This window comes from Puma concolor, chromosome A2, assembly GCF_028749965.1.
Source record: "Puma concolor isolate L17-30 chromosome A2, mPumCon1.1.hap2, whole genome shotgun sequence".
Lineage (NCBI taxonomy): Eukaryota > Metazoa > Chordata > Mammalia > Carnivora > Felidae > Puma > Puma concolor.
Genome location: NC_141668.1, coordinates 114,350,389 through 114,371,124, shown reverse-complemented (window position 1 = coordinate 114,371,124; position 20,736 = coordinate 114,350,389). Strand labels below are relative to the sequence as shown.

Sequence of the window (20,736 nt, the reverse complement as noted above, 5' to 3'; positions counted from 1 at the left end):
CCCTCACTGCTCCGTCCCCGAAGGAGGAAAGAGCAGAAGAAAATGTGTTTCGTGCACCTGACCTGTCAGGACACTGTCCCCAGACAGTGGGCCCACAAGGAGAGTGGGTTCACTTCTCTCTCCTGGCTTCTTCAGAACAAAGACGGGGCAGATTTTAAGCCCAGCGCCTTCGGCAGGAAACAGTATCTGCCTGAAATTGAATAACATTGTCTTGTTTTCATGGTAACCTCTACTTCAGCAAGTGATATGAGTTTTCCATTTGGGGGAGTGATATAAAGTTTCCTTTTAAAATAAATGTATTCAGTAGTGAAAGCCAGTTAGTTTGGTTTTCTCGTGCATTGTTTTTAAAACTTTTTTTTTAACGTTTATTTATTTTTGAGAGAGGCAGACAGAATGTGAGTGGGTTAGGGGCAGAGAGAGAGGGAGACACAGACTCCAAAGCAGGCTTCAGGCTCTGAGCTGTCGGCACAGAGCCCGACGCCGGGCTCGAACCCACAGACCACGAGATCATGACCTGAGCATAATTCATTCATGCATTAAATGAACTATCAGCATGTCCACAGAGAGAGTCTGCAGCGTAAGGGTGGGGTGACAGTGGAGCTGGGAACTGCCTGTGAACAGAGGAAGGAAACGGAGGGGACTCAGCCAGGGGGATGACCCGGACAGGGTAGGGCTGCGGTATTGGGAACAGCCCTGAGGCAGCTGATGAAAAAGGAAGCAGGGAGGCCACTGAGGAGGTGGGGTCCTGGCCCAGGGTGGTGCAGTCCTCATCAGTTCTCTTTGAAGGAGCTTCGTGTGTGGGCACAGTCAGTCAAGGGGAGATTTCCTATTTGGAGTCTCTTGACCTGCACGCCAAGATCCAGGAAGCTAGGAGCCAGGGGCCACAGATGTTAGGCCTTTCAGCACATGATGGGCATCCAAGGGAACAGCTTTTCTCCTTTGCCCGAGGAGGAGCTAGGGGCTGGGCCCAGCCAGCAGCAAGTGGGATTTAGGTTAGGCATAGAGGAGGACTTCCATACCGGAGGAGGAAAGTTTTGTTGCCTGGTGGCTATAATGTGTGCTTTGGAGCAAAAGTGCTTGGGCCCAAATCCTTGCTCTGCCATTTCCTATTTGTGTAACCCCGGGCATGCTGGTCAGCCTCTCGGTGCCTTAGTTTCTCCACTCTATAGACGAGGTAATAACGGTACCTACCTCAAGGAGGGGCTTAAGGATTCAGTGAGGTAATCACATGTAGGGCACTGGCTACAGTAAGCCCTCGATAACTGCCAGTGTTATTGTTATTAGATGACAGCGAGATGTCTCTCCCTGGAGGTTTTGGTGGTTGTCACACCCAGCGACTTGAGAGACCAGAAGCTCCAGAGAGCATTGCTTTCTGTTCATGATCCTTCGTGAACTTCTCAAAGCATGATCACACAGCATCGGCTCCTTGGATGCACTTGCTATTCACAAAACACCCCCGAGGCAGGTTTTGTTCTGTCCCCGTTTTGCAGATGAAGACACTGTGGCATTGGGGGCCGGGCAGGTATCAGGAATGGTTTATAAAGACCCCCCCGGCCAGTGCAACTCAGTGGTGTGGACAGGATACAGGTCTTAGTCAGGACCCCTGTTCAGAGTCCCAGATCTTCTGCTCCCCAGCTGTGTGATCTTAAGTAAGTCACTTAACCCCTCCGTGACTCCGTTTCTCCATCTCCAACATTAGGGAATGGGAGTTGGACCTCCCTCGTTTCAACTGTCTGATTTCCCTACGTGGCAGATCAGGGCACCAACCCTGAAGGCCCCGGTACTATCTGCCTTCGCCAGGGCCCAGAGAGAACGGAGTCAGAAGTCCCAGAAGAGAGAAGCCAGGAGGACTGGCTGTCGGTGTGACTGATGGCTGATGTCAGACGCCGCCCCTTGGGGCTCCACCTGTCCCACAGCCAGGCTGCCTGCAGCGGCATCCAGTCCTAGCCCTGAGGTCTGGCTCTGCCCAGATCCCAGCGGGCATCCGCCACAGCAGGCACGTCCCTGGAACAGTCTCCCCCCACCCACCCCGACACTTAGGAGCTTCCCAGGGTCCTGGCTTTCCCTCCACTGGCAAAACTCGATAAGCTCGTGGTGCCGTCTTTGTACTTCCTGCCCCCACCCAGTCTCAGGGGCAGGTGACACACAGAGGCTGGATGGTGAGCAGGTCCTGGCCCCAGACCTCACCCAAGGCAGGCCATATCCTTTCTCTGGGCCTCAGTTTCCTCACTTACATTGTTACAAAATAAAAAGGCAGACAGGTCAAGTGAAAGAGCTCTTCCTTCATTCAGCACATACTCTTTTATGAACTCCTTCTCAGGGCCAAATTGTCTGCCAGGGCCTGAGACACTGATGAGCAAATCCCATGTCCACCCTCGGGTCACTCCCAGTCTGGCTTTTTCCCTGGCATCAGGGCTGTGAGGAGCCACAGGCATCTCTGGAGCTGGACCAGTCATGGCAGCTTCCGGTAGGACATGGCAGCTCAGAGAGCCTTGGCGGGTGAGAAGGGACTCTTGAGAGTTCAAGAGGCGGTGACCCACGAGCCAGACACCCACAAATGGACTTTATTTGGCCTGCATGGAATTAGCCCTAACAGGGCATTTTAAGTTTGACTTTATTGCAGACGTGTAAAAACCGAGAGCTTTCAGGGAAAAATCTGGATTTCTGACTTCTGAGAAAACAGAGCCCTCATTCCTACAGAGCAACAGTTGTCTGTTTAGACTGCGTGGTTCCCACCCCTCCGTCCCACCTGACCATCCTCCCCACCTCTTCCCACAAGCCGTCCCCATGTCCCCATCGCCGTCCGTGGAACCTCCAATAGTCCAGTTGCTCAGGCCAGAAACCCAGGCATCATCTCTGGCTGGACTTCCTGTCTCACCCCTTATTGTATCCATCAGCAATCCCTACTGGCTCTCTGCTTTGAGAACGTTTCAGTTACTTGTCCCCACCATCTGGGCCACCCCCCGGGTCCAGGCACCAGCTGCTCCCTGATCCTTGCTTCTGTCATTGCCCCCCAGAGTCTCCCGTCTGCACCACAAGCCAAGTGAGACCCTGCGCACCCAGTCGGGGGCCTTGGACACAATGTGCCTCATGCTCCCCAAGATGGGTGGGGCAAAGCTCTTTCTCTGGCTTCTTCCTCAACACCTGACCTGAGTCGGTGGCCTGCTCTGCCTGCACCCTCAGCCATTAGTGGCCTCCTGGGCCTGAGACAAGGTGGCAGGAGTCAGGTCAGCCAGATGCCCAGGGGCTTGGGAGCCCAGCAGTGATCGCCCGTGAGCCAAGGCTCTTAACCACCTCGGGCCTCCATTTTCCCATCTGAAAAATAGGGGCATCCCTGTGCATCCTCTTCGTAAGACAAACACCGCTTAAGAGGCAGGAAGGTTAAGGGTTTCAACATTCAGCCAACTTGGCACGCGTCGAGTGCCTGCCTCACGCCTGGCCCTGCTCTGGGCACCACGGGAAGTCTCTCAATATACATGATGGGTGATTCATTTTGCTTTCAGCTTGAGGCAGGAGAAAGAGCTCTGGCTTCGGAGTTGGATGGGCGGAGCTGGGCTTAGAGGTTACTCTGGACAAGGCATCTGAACCTCGGTGTGTTAATTTGTAAAAGAGGCAGATGATAATGAGTGCCATCACTCAGGATGTGGGGAGGTGCGCAAAGAGCTAAGCTCTGTGGGTATTTGCCCCGCCTCCCACGGGCTCCCAGAGCAGGGAGGGAAAGGGAGGCAGACACAGGCGATGTCCATGCAAGGTAAAGACTGGCTGTAGCCCAGGCTCAGGGACTGGAGAGGATGTGGGGCGGAAGAGGCGGGAGCCCCGGAAGGCTTATCGGGTTCATTTATGTGCTTCGTGCTGGTTGTTCCTCCCACACCAGACATCAGCCCTGCTTGGCTTCACGGTCTTCCTCGCCGGGTCCTCGAGTGGCATCCCGCACAATGAGGCAGTCAAGACGTGTTGACTGGATGAAGGAACACCTAGAGGTGATGGCCTTGGAAGGGCCACTTTCCAACGTATATGGAGGGTTCACCAGAAGTGTGTGCGTGCAATGCCGGCCACAGTGGGGCCGCGTGCAGTGGTGGGGAGGCCTTACAACCCAGGCCCTGAGAGTGGGGAGAGAGAGTAGTTACGTGCAGCAGGGGAAAGAGAGAGAGAGAGAGAGCTGTGTGGAAAGGGCCACCTGCCAGGCACTGTGGCCGCAGAGGGGCAGTGAGTGCCCTGACCACACCCCCGCTCCTCTGCCTCCTGCCCTCCTGCCAGGGTCTCCCACTGGCCACAGCCAACAGGTAACAGAGGGCGTGGGAGCCTGGTGATTCAATCCATGGGCCCAGAGCAAAGTAGACAGTCCCGTCTGCAGGGCATTTGGAGCAGAGCGGGCCCAGGTATGCAGAGCTCCTGTCCAGAGTGGGTAGGCTTGGAGCCAAGAGGGCTGGGGTGTGGCTGGACCACTTGTGGGGCTCAGCAAGCTCCATGTGGGTGGCAGATGGCAAGGGGTCTTGCCTGCCCAGCTGTGGTTTGGCCAGGAGGAGGCCACGGCCAGCGGCAGGGAGGATGTCGGGTGTTAGAAGGAACCTGATGATGGACAGTGGGAGGCGGGCCGAAGGCAGGCAGAGCACTGGGGAGGCTGCACGGAGATCCAGAGAGCGGGGAGGGGGCCGACGTCTGGCCTCATAAACCCCACCATCATGTCAAGCCCGGTGCTCGGGAGTGGGGCACAGTGTGACCGTTTTGTGGAGGAGACAGGCAGACGGGGAGCGATAGATAGCCTGCCTTTTAAGTCAGAGGCAAAATCTGGGGGGCTTTAGAGCCCTGAGCCCACAGGCCCTGCTCACAGATAAGTAGAAGGGGCAAACCCAGCTGGGGCTGGAGGCTAGACCCTCCCTTGGCCTGCAGAGGAGGGGTGCACCCCACTCCCCAGCCCCCATCTCCCTGAACAGTGTCTCCACCCACTGCCCTCCCCACTGGTGCGGTTGGGTCCCTCCAGTGAGCACAGGCCCTGAGCCGCGTCCTGCCCTCACAGGCCAAGTTCACCATGGCATCGGCATCTCCCAGGGAACAAATGTATCCTTTTCTTTGCCTGGGCGGCAGTGACTTCATCCCCAGTGGGCCGTGTGAGTCACTGCACCGAGGGTGGAGGGCTGGCCAGCTCTCCGCAGAGCCGGGCTTTGGCCGTGTGGCTGGGGAGAGGGAGTAGCTGAGGGTGTGAACGTTTCCATGCAGACCTACCTCACTTCTCACTCTTCCTGCTGTGGCCCCCTGGGTCCCACCGGGGAGGGAAGGGCAACGTCACCAGGCACCTAACACAAGCCCAGCAGTGCCAGGGGCTTTTGAAATGACCATTGGTAGGAAGATGCCCCTGAGAGGCTGAGTCTCACACCCAGGGCGACACAGTCCTTTTTTTCCTCCCCACAGCCTGGAGGGTAGGGATGCTTATTCCCACTTGGCAGAGGAACACTGAGACTCAGAGCGATGAGATGACTGGTGTTAGGGACGAGGGAGTCAGAGGTGAATAAGGAGCCCGCCCCCGTTCTCGGGGACAGGCCACCCTCAGTGATGAGGACAGACGGAGTGTATGGTAAGAGCACGTTCAGGAAACCTCAAAGCACTTGGAGCCTCGCGTTCCTCACCTGTAAAATGGGGATAATGACAGCCACCCCTCAGGGCTGTTGAGAGGACATGTTAAGAGCGACCATCACGAAGGGAGGCAGCACACCCCCAGGCCACCCCCGCTGCCACCCCACTGTTTGACAACAACTGCACCATCAGCACCCTGCGAAGTCAGGGACCAGGTTGACCGCCAAGGTGTGGAGACTGCCCGTGCCTTCTGAAAGCAGATCCTCGAGGGCCACCCGCAAGGGAGTATGGGAGATGGCTCAGGGCTTGGCCCCTGCTGGGTGGCCGCGCCCTCAGCGCTTCCCTGAAGCTGTCCTAACCCTCCATCGGCTCCCCCATCCCTCCCCGTCAAGCCGAGGCAGCAGTCTTCTGAGAAGCAGGCGACGCCCTGGCAGCTGGGGAAAGCCGCACCCATCCTTTCCCGGTGCCTTAGTTTCCCCATCTGTAAAGTGGGGGCAAGAAGCCCGAGGGCGATGCTGTTGGAGAGGTGGACACAGGTGGATGCAGCCAAGGGGAAGAACACGGAAGTGAGGCCTGGGCCCTCCAGGCGCTTTGGTGGCAGCGGTGTGTTCCAGGACACGAGGACTTGGAAGGGGCTCCCCACAAGGGCCTTGGCCTCCTGTCTGAAAATGACACCTCTCTCTGAGATCACCTCCAGGGCCCAAAGTGCCACTTTGCCCCTCTCCGGGTGGAGAGGTACCTGCCATGACCGGTGTCCCCCACAGAGCAGGCATGGGAGGTGCACGTGACAAATACTCCTCCCCTCTGAGTGATGAGTGGCTCTGATGCTAAGACCAGGCCTGGCAGGGGGGCGGTGGGGGGGGGGGGGAGGTCTGCCCCAGACAGAGCCTGAGGCCATAGGGCCCAAGAGACATGGGAACCCAGAGCCTGGGGGGCACGGGGCAGAAAGTGAGAAGGGTCAGGTTTGCCAGGCATGTGACAGGCCATGGGTGGAATCCTGGGGGACCAGGTGAGAGGCAACGGGCTGGTAGGGAGGCTGAGACGAGGGTTCTGGAAGATGCCTCCGGAAGAGAAGGGGGTCTCCGCCATCGCCTATCATACCTCTTCACCCTGTGGGGATAAGGGGCCAGCCGGGGCCATAAGGGGAGTGAGTGAGGGGACAGACGGAAGGGAGAAGAGAGGACAGACGGGCGGATGATCGGAAAGGAAGAGGTTGAGGGCTGGGGGGACGCGCATGGATGTCTGAGTGGGTGAGTGAGTCCGTGGATGGTGTGACTATAGTGGTGGCCGGTGGAGATATGTAAACAGGCTGCCTCCACCCACAATAGATGTTGACAAAACTTTCACCAGCAGCACAGACCAGACAAACTCTTGAATGGAGGTCTTACGCTGTGCGGCTCACAGAAGTGAGGCTCTGCCCCAGGGAGAATTTCCTTAGGTCAGCAGAGGCTCATGATGCAATGGCAGCCTTGAGAGGTAATGAGCTTCCCATCACTCGGGGTGTTCAAACCGAGGCTGGGCAGCCAGTTCCCCAGGGTGCCGTGGAGGAGCTCCTAAGGCAGGCACTGAGCTGCTGTGGTAGCTTCTGGCGACGAGGAAAGAGAATTGGGGTTCCTGAGCTCCCCCAGGGAGGCCACAACCTTTGTAGAAGCCAGTCTTGCTTTCGGATAGAAAGTTCTTTCCGGGCTTGGGGGACAGACAAGCGTGCAGCTGCTAGTCTTCGCTGTGGGAATCAGGCTGGAATCCGAGACATCCCGCCCAGGCCAGGGCAAGGGGCCCGGGGACAGAGCAAGGCTTCGACCTGGAGACCCAGGCTCAGGCCCACCTCTGAGCCTCAGTTTCCTTCTAGGTGGAATGGGGGCACTGGTGGCCACTGGACGTGATGACACTGGCTGCTACGCCTGATGCCCAGGGCCTTGCAGGGTGCCGAGATCTGGACCCACCTGACCCTGGGGGACTTCCTGGGGGCTGTGGGTGGATAGAAGTAGGTTCTGTGAATGCAGACCTTGAGCTGTGAGTCATTGTCCCTGGGGGCTCTGCCTGGGAAACCCCAGCTGCCTGCCCTGGGCTGGGCCTAGGAACAGCTGGTAGGGGGTGGAGAGCAGGGGCGGGGGCTCCAGCTGGGACCCCGGTCTGGAAATGCCCCAGACCCAGCTCGGGCCCAGGCCCCACGGCCGCTCAGAGGGGCCGAAGCCCTCCAGCCCACCCCCACCCAGAAGAGCTGGCGTGCGCTCGCTGCTCCCAGAGCCAGACCGCCAGGGCACAGATCCCACATTCACCGCTTCTTAGGGCTGTGACCTGGGGTTAGTGACTTCCCCCATCTGTGCCTCAGTTGCCTCACATGGGAAATGGAGCTGATGATAAAATCATAAGGCCGTTGGGACAACTGGACGTGTTGGTTCTGGACCCATGGAGAGCTGACACCACTGCCCAGGGCTCCCTGAGCCCGAGGTGGTCAGGGAGGAATGAAGGTCACAGGGGCCAGCCACACACAGCATCATCCGTCACACGGCGAGGAAGTGGTCTGGCCAAGCCTGGGAACTTTGTCTCTCCCAGCAGACGGAGACCCTCATGGGCCAGCTACTCTCCCAGGAAGCAGCCCTGACTTCGTCCTTCCTTTGTCTCCCGTGCACCCCGAGCTCCCCGCCAGGAGCCAAGCAGGCAGAACAGCCCCTTTCCCCTTCCTGGCTGGCTCCTGGCCCCTGCTTGGGGTGGGCCAGGCTGCGGGGCGGGTGTTGGGTTTAAGCCTCTGGGGAGATGGGGGAGGATGTGGGCCCGCCCTCGCCTCCCCGCCCACCTCCCTCCCTCTCGGGCTCAGCCTCTGCCGTCCCAGGCCAGCCTCTGGACACAGGACCAGCACTCTCCCTCACCGGGCAGACGCCCCTCACCCGTCCCGCCCCGAGTGACTCACTGCTCCCCTGGCCCACAGCCACCGCTGTCTCCTGGCAGGAGGCAGGCGCAAGGTTGTGCAGAAGCCACGGGGTCTGGTGCGAGAGGGCTGCTCAGCCAGGAGGGTCTGGAGCAGCCGGACAGGCCAGCTCGCAGAGGCTGGCCTGGGGACAGCAAGGCCGGTGGCTGCGACTTACAGTGGCCAGTGGGAGCCGGCGCCTCCCCCCCTCCTGGCTTTTAGGCCTTGTCTTTCTTCTTCCCACCATGAAGAAGGAAGTGACCTGAGAGCCAGCAAAGACAGCCAGCCCCTGGCCGGGAGGAGACCAGGGTTGGAGGGCTGTGGCTGTGGGTCCGTCAGCCGCCGGCTCTCCCAACTAGCCAGGCATGAAGGGCGGTGGCAGTGCCGTGTGGAGCCTTATGTGGAAATACTGCATCTCCGTGAGGACCCTCAGGTACCAGGGGACGTGTGTCTGGACGCAGCTGTGCCTGGCCATCGCCTGGCGGGAGGGGAGGCCTGGGCACCGGGCCGGCCGGTTTGCATTGACACTGCAAGGTCCAGGACAGCTCCAGCCTGGGGGGGAGCAGGGATGGAGGGCAGGAAAGGTCATGCCTGGTGCCCTCCGGAGAAACTCAGAGTCTCTAGCGGGGAGGGAGGGAGGACAGTGGAACACTAGTTAGGGAGTGTGCGGGCATCTGGCCAGGACCCGGAGTGCCCACTGGAGGATGCCAGGGGCAGGTAGTGTGTCTGTCCCAAGTGAGCACGGAAACGGGCGTGTGTTACGTAACATACCGGCACTGAGCACAGCTGAGTGACCTTGGCCCCGTCCCCTAGCCTCTCAGAGCCTGCTCCCCATCAGTGAAATGGGGGCTCACGCTTGTCCCTTCAGACGACGGTTTCGTGTGACTGTCAATGGCAGTCGCCGAGTGGCGGAGATTTCGGCCCCGACTCCAGCACCGCGCTGCCCAAGTTCATACCTGGCTTTGGCGTTAGCGCCGGCGTGAAGGGGCCTCATCTCTGTGGCCACGGCTTCCTGCCTGCAGGTCCTTACAGGATTAGCATGAGGATTAAATGAGATGGTGTGCAAAGAACAGGGCCAGGCGCACCGCCAGCGCGGGATAAACATTAGGTGTGATTACCGCTGCTGTCGTTTGGTACCTCCCCCCCCACCCCAGCTCAGCCAGATGGATGGGGAGGAGTGCCTGGAACAGAGCCCCTGTGCCTGTCAGCGGAGATGGGGTGGGGGAGGGGGCGCAAAGGCTCTTTGCCCCCCGGGGAGGGTGCACGTCTCTGGGTTGACTCCCGCCTCTGCACCTGCCGGAGGGGTCCAGACCAGGGAGCGGGAAGCTGGATCCCCTGTGATCTCAGGCAAGGCTGGGGCTCATCTGTAAAGGGGGATTAGGTGGGGCCAGGATTTTTATGGGCGGGGCTTAGAGGCAGCTGCTTGGAAGGGCTGGAAAGAAGACATCTATTTAGATACTAGCTAAGGGCATATTTGTTACTTCAAGGGGAGGTTTTACAAAGGGGAAGGGATCAGAAGATGCTCCCTCTTTCTTCCCGCCCTCATCACCTGGTATATAAACTATATTAACTCTCCTTTCCTTCCTTCCTTCTTTCCTCTCCAAAATATTTGTGATCACTTATAGGAAATACCTACAATAAATAAAATAAAATATCCGGAAGAGGGTAAGCACAATATAGAATAGAATGCCGTGACCTACGGGAAAAAAAATAGAACGGAACAGAGATAAACAGGGTCCTGAGGTCATTCTGTTGAGCTAAACATTACTGAGCTTCCTGGCAGCCAAAGAGAAAGGGGAAACCTAGCCCCTCAGCCCACACTCACTGTGATAGGGCATCATCATTACAATGGCCATAGTTGCCTTTGCTGCTGAGTGAGAGTGTCTGGGACCTTGGGCCTTTGGCCTGAACAGGTGTGTGGGGGAAGGTGAGAGACATTGCAGAGATGGGCCTGGGGCCTGGTTTTAGGAGAACGGGGCAGACAGAGAGGGCGGAGGCATTCTCTTGGATGGGGATGTGGCTGACTATGGGAGTAGAGAGAGGAGAGCTCACCCCAGGGGTGAGTCAGCGGCCACCTGTCCCTCCTTAGACCCTGGGATAGGCCTCCTTGGGTGGGGACCTTGGAGGTCAGGCCAGGCAGGGGGTGAGTCCCCGGGCTCTGGCAAGAGCACTGTGTGCCTTTCCCTACAACCTCAGCTGGATTTCCCTGTGTCTCATTCTCTCCTGTGGTTTCCGGGGACTGGCAGTATGGAAACCTCGAGGGCTGTTTACAGGATGCAGGGGGCCCAGCACCGGGAGGCCCAGCACTGGGAGGCCCAGCCGTGCTCTGCCAGGGGCTCTCCCGCGCTCAGGAGGAGTTGCGCAGCCTCACAGAGCCCGGTAGACCAGCCTCTCCGTGCCTCAGTTGCCACATGTAGAGCACAGGGGTAAAGGCACAGGGGCTAACTACCAGTCAGGGCTGTGGGGTAGAGCCTCTCGTGGCTCGTGGTAAGTCCTCCAAGAGTGTTTTTTGGCCTGGTGGCCTGACAGCATCGCAGGGCTGGAAGGCAGCTCTGGGTGGGTGCAGACATTGTAATTGGCACCGGGTTGGCCCCCAAACCCGCACTTAGCACCTGTAAGTACAGAGCACCTCCATGGTTAGCTGGGGAGGACGGCCCTTAGGGGGCTCCGGGAGACTTGCTCTGCTCTCCGGACCCCCCCACCCCATTTTGTTAGGAGGCCCCCGAGAGGGTGGAGGCTGCTCCCCGAGTCAGACAAACAGACAGACGGACAGAGCAGGCCCTCGGCGGGATCCCAGCCCCCTCAGCTGCCAGGGAAGACCTGAGTCAGCAGGTCTGCGGCCTGAGGCGGGGCTGGCGGCAGCCACAGTGACAAATTGGAGGGTTGCGATCGGACAGCACATAGTTTTCCACTTGCGTCTTCAGATTCCCCTCCGCCTGGGTCTGTCGCCCCTGGCCCGGACCCGCTCACATCTGGAAAAGCAAGAGGTGCGTGCGGGGAGCGGGCTGCTGGCCGGCCAGCCCTGGCCCCTTGCCCAGGGGTTCAGCGACTGCAGCCCAGAAGCTGGGGATGGGGTCTCTGGGACTTCAGCCCCAGGCCTCCGAGAGAGGACACCACACCTAGGAGCCGGGCACACCGGGGCCCAGAGCGCAACGGTAGGTTGTATGAGGTACATTTTGGGGCGAGTTGCTAGACCCCCTCTGGGCCCGTTTCCTTGGGCAGCGGGTAATGAGAGGAGAACGGTGCCAGCTAGGTGCTCCTTGGGAAACTCACAGATGGGTTCTGTTGGCCCATCGCCCGGCGGAGCGTCTCCCTGTGATGCCCGCTCCCTTCTTCCCTCTCAGCCTCAGTGTTGAAGAGGCGGAGTGATGGAGTAGGGAGGACACGGGCTTGGCAGTCAGGCCTGCCTGGGTTCGAAACCCGGCACCGTCGCTTTCTGTTGTGTAAGTGACTTTTAGGGCTGTTCTGGGATGAAAGGAGTCGGGCCTGTAGGCCTGCCGGGGAAGGGTCGGTGCCGCGTGGTGGCCCTGTCTCTGAGCACCCACCTCCAGGGCCCTGTCTGTCGGAAGCCTTAGTCTGTGGTATTGGTAATCCTCAGCCTCCGGGGCCAGGCTGGAAAATCACTTTTGCATCTGGTGTTATTTTGGGAACGAGAGATCGTTTTGTGCCTTGAGGGCCCATGGGACATTTGAGCTGCCTGGTGGGCAGAGGCAGCCCGCTTGGGGTGCCGGTGGGGGGGGTGGGGCGGGCAGGGGGCTCTGCTGAGCAAGCCCCGCCCCCACCCCTCCCCCACTGTGGTGTGTCTGAGGAGGAGGGCCTGGGAGCAGCTGGCAGCGGGTCTCTGGAAGCTTCCAGGGCGCTTCCCTGACAATTAGCCATCTGATGCCCCTCCGCGGGAGGCCCTGTGTGCACACACCTCCTGGGACACCGAGCTCACCGCCTCCCAGCCTGGACCATGCCTGGGCAGCTCTGATACAAGGAAATACTTTCCCACTTGGAGCTGACACCCCTCTTCCAATGATGCACCCCCCCACACCCACCCACACACACCCACACACACCGGGAGGGCGCGGCCCTACTCTCAGGGCCCCCAACCCATCCGCTTTGCCGTCCCGGGAGAGCCTGCAGTGGCCAGGATTCCCTGAGGCTGCGGATGGGGTCTCCAGTCCCCTCCCCACCTCCTTCCCCTTCTTGACAGGCCCAGACGATCCCTGTCCCTCCCTGAGCAGAGTCCGGGGCTGAGTATGGGATGGGGCAGGAGCTCCTGGGCAGGACTGCCACCTGCCTAAGCACACATGGATCCTTCTGGCAGCTGCTTTACCCTTTCATACATGGGACTTATTGCCTCAGCCCTGTCCTCCCCCCGCCCCCGCCCCTCCCCATCCCCCACTTCCAGTCTTTGTGTGGGGTTGAACACCTACTCTGTCCCTGGCACTGTGTCGGATGCTCATGTACAGCCTCCCATCCAGCCAGCTAAGGTCTACCCGTGAAGGCCACTATCCCACTGGACAGAGGAGGAACCTGGGGCTCCAGAGCCTCGAGTTACTGATCCCCATGCTGGGTCACTTGGTGAGGGCCGCACACGTCCTCTGAGCCGGGCAGGGAGATTGGGCATCTCGCTGGAAAAAGGCTTCATTCGGCCAGCGAGTAAATATTTGCTGGGCCCCTGCTCTGCATCAGGCCCGTGCCAGAGCCCTGGGAATATGGCAAGGAGTAAGGTGGCGGCCCAGGCCTCATGGAGCCGAACATTCGGGGCGGGGGTTGAGGGGGGAGGACAGAAACAGTAAACAGAGCAAAAGGATGAAGGTGCCTTCGGCCAGGGATTAAAGGAAAAGGATAAAACCGGGAAGGCTTATCGAGTGAGGGGAGCAGAGAGGGCACGTGACCTGGGTGGTGAGGAAAGGCCTGTCCCAGCTGCGCACTGGCTGATGAGCAGACAAATGAAATGGGGTCTGTCCACACGACGGAGTGCCATGCAGCCGCGAAGAGAAATTAAGTGGTGCCCTGTGTCACAGCACAGAGCAGCCCTTGGAAACGTTATGCTAAGAGAGAAGCCGGAGCCACAAAAGACCACTGAGTGTGTGGACGTCCACAGTAGACAAGCCCACAGGGACAGGAAGTAGAGCGGTGATTGCCAGGGGCGGGGGGTGGGGCGCAGGCTGGCTGGGTGGGTAGGGGACAAGGACTGCTTAATGCAGACAGGGGTTCTCTTGGGGGATGATGAAAATGTTCTAATCTTAGGTTGCGGTGATGTGTCAGGCTCCGAATATCCTGAAACCATTGTATACTTTAAGTGGGTGGATTTTATAGAATATGAATTGTATCTCAATGAAAAGAAAGAAGTTGAAAAGACCTGTCTGCGGGGGTGGCATGGAGTCGAGAGGGGCAGGAAGGAGGAAGCTTCTGAAGACCTGGGGAAGAGCATTCCAGGCAGAGGGAACAGCAGGTGCAAAGGCCCTGAGACGGGAGCATGCCCGGTGTATTTGAAGAACACGGAGGAGGCCCAGGAGGGAAGGGATGTGCAGTCCCCAAGTCTGTCAGTGCCAGATCCCTTTGAGGACTTGAGAGTTCACTGGGGTGGGGGAGAGACAGGGCAGGGTTTAAAGCAGGACGACATGGTGTTCTTTCTGTTTTCCAACCATCACTGGAGCTGCTGTAAGGAAATGAGACCGTGGAGAGGGCGGGGTGGGAGCTTGGGGGACGGGACACCAATGAGGAGGCAGCGGCTGCTGTCTAGAAGAGAGACGATGATTGATACCCAAAGGAGACAGACTGGCAGACAATGGCAGTGGGAATTCAGATGGGAACAGATTACTCCCTGATGGGGGTGAGGAGGCTTCCTGGAGGAGGGGCCTGGACCGGGCCTCCAAGGGTGGGGGTGGGTGGGCCAGGCAGAGGGCCAGTGGTGATAGGGCTCTCCAGGGGGCACCACAGTGTGGGAGTGGGGCGCTGAGTACCAGGAGGACATAAGGAGATGAGGTTGAACATCCCGCCCCTGCCACCCCAGTCCCAGGTGGCCGGAGCTGCTTTCAGAATAAGTAGGGCAGCGTCTCTCCAGGGCCACCTGTCACACACCTTTGTCCTGCTCTCTCAGGCCGGTCCTCAGTGAGAATGTTAGCACCCCTGTGGCCAGAGACCCAGGCGGGACAGGCACTCCCAACAAAGCAGCCTCGCCAGAAACCCAAGTGGCCCTGAAACACGATCGGCCACACGAGACTGGCCAGGGAGGGAGCTGTATTATTTATTGGCCAGAGCTTCTGGGGCCTCCCTGCTGAAGGCGTGTGGACTGGCCAGACCTTGAAGAGACCACTGGGCAGTGTCTGGGGCCCAGTCAGAGGTGGGCGGGGGCCCCAGGGTGCCCAGCACCCTCTCCCCAGGGCGTGGTTTCCTTCATGCCGGCTGAGCAGGGAGGAAGTCAGACGTCAGGCTCTGCAGTGGGGAGGGCCCAGAGCTCGTCCCCAGGGGCCGTGGAGGCAGGCAGGGTGCCGGGGCTCCAGGAAGACCTCCACCCTCTCCCCTGTGACACTGTGAGTACCAACCATCTAGCTCGGGGGAGGGAGAGGGACTCAGCCACCTGAGAAACCTGGGGCGGGGGGGGGGGGGGGCTGCTGATGGCCAGGGCAGAGGGTCCCTGGGGCTGTCATCAGGGTTTGTGATGTTTCTTAGAACCGTTTTCTGTGACCTCTTCTCACTGCCTGGATGGCACAAAGGCCCACCCTGGGCCCAGGGAGCCCCAGGTGTTTCCCCAGAGCTGCCTCGAAGGGCAGCTTCAGCTGCAAGAGGGAGGTTCTCTCACTCCCCTGGGCATTAGACCAGCCCCAGGTCCTGGGGAGGGCAGAAGGTCTAGGGCCCCTCAGCCCACCCAGGCTGGTTGGTCCTAGGCCTAGGCACTCATAACCACCCTGAGGAGGAGCCACACCCATTTTACAGCTGAGTATACTGAGGCCCACAGAGGTTGCACGGTTGCTGAGGGCTCCTGGAAGGTAGTTGGTGCAGTTTCCTTCCCCTACTGCTACCCCCTCACCCCACAAGGCATACACTTTGAGCAAAAGGAGGCACGGGGCAGAGGGAGGAGAAGCTTCTTTCCAAAATGAGCCAGAGAGAAATCTTGAGGATCTGTAGATTCCCTGGGACCAGGAGGAACCTTGGGGACAGCCCCCATGTGGATGGACAGCTCTGGACACACTGAATGAGAAAGATTCAGTGAGCCTCTTTGGTGCTGTCCCTCGGGAAATCCCCTGTGGCAAGATGGGGAGCCCTGGGGCCACCTGCCCCACAGGGAGATTCCCCACTGAGCTCTGCTTCCCCATCTAACCTCGCTACAACCCTGGAAAGGAGAATGACTATCACGTTTGGGTGATGTGGAAACTTAGGCACAGAGATGTTAGGACATCTGTATGATGTCCCGCAGCAGGTGTAAGTTGGGGAGCCGGGGCTTGAACCCAGAGTGACTCTATGCCCCTCAGTGCATCATACAGTCTCTGTCTGGGGTACAGGGGCAGGGGTGAATGATCCCATGACTGTCCCATCACTGGGCCTCGGTTTTTCCACCCGTAGTGGGGTTGGACTCCAGTGCTAAGCAGGGAGCTGTCTGCCCCGGTTGGCCTCCAAGAGCTGGGGCTGGGCTCAAGGTAGGCTTGGCTGCAGAAGTGAGAACCCCCAGGGCAGCTCTCTGATCCCAGGTCAACAAAGCCTTCCTCTGATGCATCGGCAGAGCTCTCTATGACCCCAGTGAGCCAGAGGGCCGTGGGGGGACCCCAGGTGGTTAGGCAGCTGAGGGCCCAGGGCTCCGGCCTCCAGTTCAGCCGTCTCCAGCAGCTACCTGCCCCTGTTGGCCTCCGGGGTGCAAACTGGGGAGCCCAGCCAGGCAGGTGCCAGCACCTCTCCTGGGGGAAGGCCTCGTCCAGTCCTGAGGGAAGGGCAGATAGAATGTCACCAGGGGCCAGGACTGCCGGGCTCTGTGGCAGCCACCTCTTCTGGGCCACTGAGGATCTCAGGCAAGCAACTTTCTTTCCCTGTGAATGGCCACAGCGAGTCAGGAGCCTTGAGGGGGGTGTCTGGGGGGCTCAGTGGGTTAAGTGTCCGACTCTTGATTTCGGCTCAAGTCACGATGTGGGCTGACAGCGCAGAGCCTGCTTGGGATTCTCTCTCTCTCTCTCTCTGCCCCTCCCCTGCTCGAGCTCTCTCTCTCTGTCTCTCCCCCAAAATAAATAAACAAACTTAAAAAAAAAAAATAGAGAGCAGGCAGTGGGTGGAGAGGGCGGCGGACGCCTGGGGCTCTAAGCAGAGACATGGTGAGCAGGGCCGAGCTTTGCTGTGTGCCTAGGGGGAGTCCGGGCTTTGAGGAGAGACGTGGGGCTTCCAGAGATGCTCCTTCCCCTGACACTTCTGGAAGTCCCCAGACCAAGTCCCACTTATGACATGACCCTCTTCAGCTCAGCTTTGCTTAAGGTCTTTCACACCTAACGGTCACATCGGACTTCTGACCCTCCAAGTCAGCTGCTGCCGTGTAAGGTGTTAGGGTCCCTGGTTTGGGTCCCAGCTCTGCAGGCCTGCCCGTGTGAGTCTGGGCAAGTCACAGGCCTCGCCTGAGCCTCCAGCTGTTGGAGCGTGAAAGATTGTTTCATGGCACCAAGTAAACTCAGGTTGGTGGGCCCTCTCCTCCTGGCCCCTCGCCCCCGTCGTACCTTGATGAGCCTGTATCCTTGGAGGCATGAGGGTTTCCCTTAGGCCTTTTCCTTGGGGACTGGACCCGTGTGGGACACAGGGTCCAAGAAGCCAACTGGGGCCCTCCCATCCCCCCGGGGCCTGCCTGTCTGAAGCCCACTCCCCTGGGCTCGGAGTGAGCAGAGACTGAGCAGGGCCCCCACCCCCATCATCAGACAGCCAAAACAGTCTGGCCTTCAGAACCCCTGCCCCAATGTGGAATTATTGCCCAAATGGGAGGACTGACCAGGCATGGCCAGGGTATGGGTGCAGCTCCACGCAGCCCCCCAAGCTGGGGCCTGCTGAGCACAGCACCTGTAGGCAGACGGTTGAGAGCAGGTCCCTTACGGGCCAGTGTGAGGCACCCCTGGGCCTTCTCCCTGAGTCTGTGAGGGAGGGGTTGTGAGCCCCACTTGAGGGATGAGCAAACCAGTGCCCAGAAAGCTATATGAGTGTGACTTCTGGGGGAAAGGAAAGAGGAGTCCGGCCAGGCAGAGTGGGGTGTCCAAGCTGTACCCAGCTTACAGAGAGCATCCAGGCACTTGTCAGGCTGCCAAAGTAGGTTGAGAGCCTTGACCTTGGTGTGAGTCTCAACCCTGCTACTCTCTTAGCTATTTGACCTGGGGTGTGTCAGGTTAGCCTCAGTCTGTCACTGAGGACCCTTGTCGTTGCAGGTAACAGAAAAGCCAAATCAAACAGGCTTAAGCCTAAAAGGGCTTCATTGGTTCATGGAACTGAAAAGCCTAGGGTGTGGCTCGCTTCAGGAACGGCTGGATCCAGGGGTTCACTTTATGTAATGGGTTTGGATGTCTCAGCTCTCACCTCTGCCTTCCTCCCTGCTGGCTCCATATTGAAGCAGGGCTGCTCTGTGTGGGGTCCCCAGCTCTGTGCTTGGCGTGCAGGGAATTCTCCCCAATCCAGCAACAGGCCAGCTTCAGGGGCCAGGCTGCAACCAGCAACACATGGCCTCTGTCTTGAGGATGTTGATAGTGCCCTGGGGGATATGGGACAAGAAAAGAGGAAGTTACCATGCAGGGTGATCAGAGCCTAGCCGGGTGTGAGCTCCAGAGCCAACGGGAGACCAGAGGAGTAATGTCAGTTTCACATCAGGATGGGTTCCCCAAAGTCTTCCTAGAAGAGATGACAGCCGAACTAGATTTTGAAAGCAGAGGAGGAGTTGGCTTGGGGAACAAGAAGTGAAGGGGCAGGGGCCCTGGGGTTCAGTGTGGTGTTTGGGCTGCTTCAGGACCCGCACACGGTGGCGTTGGCCAGGCCGTGGAGTTCCCAGTGGGGCTTAGAGGTCAGCACAGGTGGCGGGGGTGGGGCCAATTGGGCCTATATGTGGGCGAAAGGTGGCTCTGGCTTTAAGGCAATGAGGATGGGAAAGAATGAGCACGTACTGAGCACCTACTGTGTGCCTGTGACTTTCCATATGTTGCCTCGTTCCGGCTACCCGACAGCCCCTGGAGGTTTCTCGTCCCCCCTGTGCAGAGATGGAAGCAGGTGCCAGGACAGACGGCCTATCGGAGTCAATCAGACCTATTTCCCCCCACAAACTGAGAGCTTTGCACTTAGCAACTGGCCAGGCTCGGTGGCCTCTGATCTGCCATTAAGAGGCTACTGGGATGCCACCTATGGTAGGGACATATGGGGAAGTCACCTTGTTCAAAACAGTTACATGTTGAAACACGTTCCCAGCAGACTAACCACTAAGACTCCCATCACACAGGCAGGGTGTTTGCCGGAAGCGAGCACAGTAAATCTGAAACCCGATGTCTGCAGGAGAGGGGGCACATCATAGCCCGTGGCCAGGTGTGAGCTGTGAAGCCTGAGACCCCCAGGCTGAAGTAGGTGTGGAGAGCCACAGCTCACGGGCGACCAGGGGAAACCAGCTTGAGTCTGAGCTTTAAGCTGCAAAGTTTTAGACCACCTCTCAGCTGTCCCCTCACAGTGCATTCACCTGTAGCTGAGATAAGCCAGGGAGAGGAACGTGGGGTGGGAGCAGGAAGACAGAGGGCCAGATCCCAGCCCCCCCCTTTGGTTGCTATAACCCCTGTAAGCCTCAGTCTCCTCATCTGTAAAGTGAGGGCGTGCCATACGCAATGACATAGAAATAGCTCAATAAACGTCAAGGATGATTATCCCCAAGTAAAAGAAACATTCTCGGTTTGATTATGACATTTTTTCAAAATTGCCATTTTTGCAGCCACAGACTTGAGTCAAATGCGAAACTGTTTGCTTCAGACTCTAGACCCCCCCCCCCCCCCCAAGAGCAAGCACGTGGTCGTTCAGCCTTGTGTCTGCTGGCCAGGCTTGAGGTTCAGGAAATGTACTCGGTGAGTTAAACCCAAATTTGGAACCTGTCCAATCGTAATTGATCCAAGGTTTTCATTTCTTAAAGGAGTTGGTAAGACAAAGTTTTTTGAACAGGGAAGAGAGAACGCTAGTGAACTGTACCCGGGTGATACACAGAGAGCGGAAGGAGGCCAGAGGCAGATGCCACTGACATTTCAGAGTGGTAGAAGGATACTGGGAGAAGGTCTCTGGGAGAGTTGTCACCTGAGCCAGGTCTGAAGCGTGAATGAGAACTGGCCAAATAGAGAGTGGGAGAGAATTTGTAGGATGAGTCTACCACGGTGTGTTGGGGAACAGCCATCAGTCTTGGATGGTGTGGAACCTAGGAAGGTTGAAGACCAGAGTTGAGGGCCCAACAAGGAGGCAGACGGGGCCCAGAGTCCAGAGTAGGCCTCTGGAGTTTTTAAGCAGGGAGGTTGTATTAACCAGCACCCTTTTGGTCACAAGTGACAAAAACAAATGAACAACCAGATAACAAAAACAGATGGTCTCGAGCCAAAAGCTGAATTCATTGCCTTCTGTTTCTGAAACAGGGAGGGCTTCAGGTACAGTTTGATTCAGGGGCTCAAGCTGGTGTCTCTGTTTTCATCTCTCCTGACTTCACTTCAGGGTGCCTCTCTGCCTGTGATTGCCCCAGCAGCCCCAGGTTTACAACTGTCTTGCAGCTAATAACGCTGTGTAGAAACAGTTCCATCAGAGCTCCCAGAACAGACTCTCAGTGGTCTAGCTGGGGTCACATGCCAATCCCTGAACCAGGTGCTTTGGTTAGGGGGTGAAATATTCTAGAGTTAGAGATGGAGTCAGCTGACAAAAACTAGATGGACTAAGAGTGGAGGAGGGAAGACTTCCCAGAGAATATCGGGGTGCCTTACCTGAAGTGAGAGTGGAGGCTGGGAAGGCAGAAACATCCCGCATCCACCACTGTGACCTGAGAAGACCTGCCAGGTCTTCTGTTTGCACTCTGGGCTAGGTGACCTGATGTGCGTCATCCCTTCATGTCAGCCCCATGTGGCAGGGTTTCTTATGATCCCTATTTTGTAGATGAGAAAACGGAGGCTTAGGGATATAAAGTCACTCGCCCAGGGTCATAGCAAATGGCCTCTGACCCTAAATCTGCTGGACCCCAAAGCTGGGATTCTTAACCATCTGTTTCACTGCCTTTGGAGCTTTCAGATCTGAGTTTGGAGAAGATACCT

The 20,736-nt window shown here is 58.2% G+C and overlaps 1 protein-coding gene across 7 annotated transcripts in view; it reads left to right on the top strand.

Moving 5' to 3' along the window:
* Positions 1–20,736, top strand: part of IQSEC1 (IQ motif and Sec7 domain ArfGEF 1) — a 508,671-nt gene that overhangs the window by 375,345 nt on the left and 112,590 nt on the right. The window contains exon 1 of one of the 7 annotated variants that reach the window (XM_086697313.1): positions 8,356–8,912. The exons of 5 other annotated variants lie outside the window; for them this stretch is intronic. In XM_086697313.1, the coding sequence (XP_086553439.1) occupies positions 8,845–8,912 (68 nt within the window). In that variant the 5' untranslated portion in view covers positions 8,356–8,844. Of the gene's footprint in view, positions 1–8,355; positions 8,913–14,810; positions 15,007–20,736 lie in introns of those variants that run through there. One more of the 7 variants, XM_086697318.1, reaches the window with a different exon arrangement.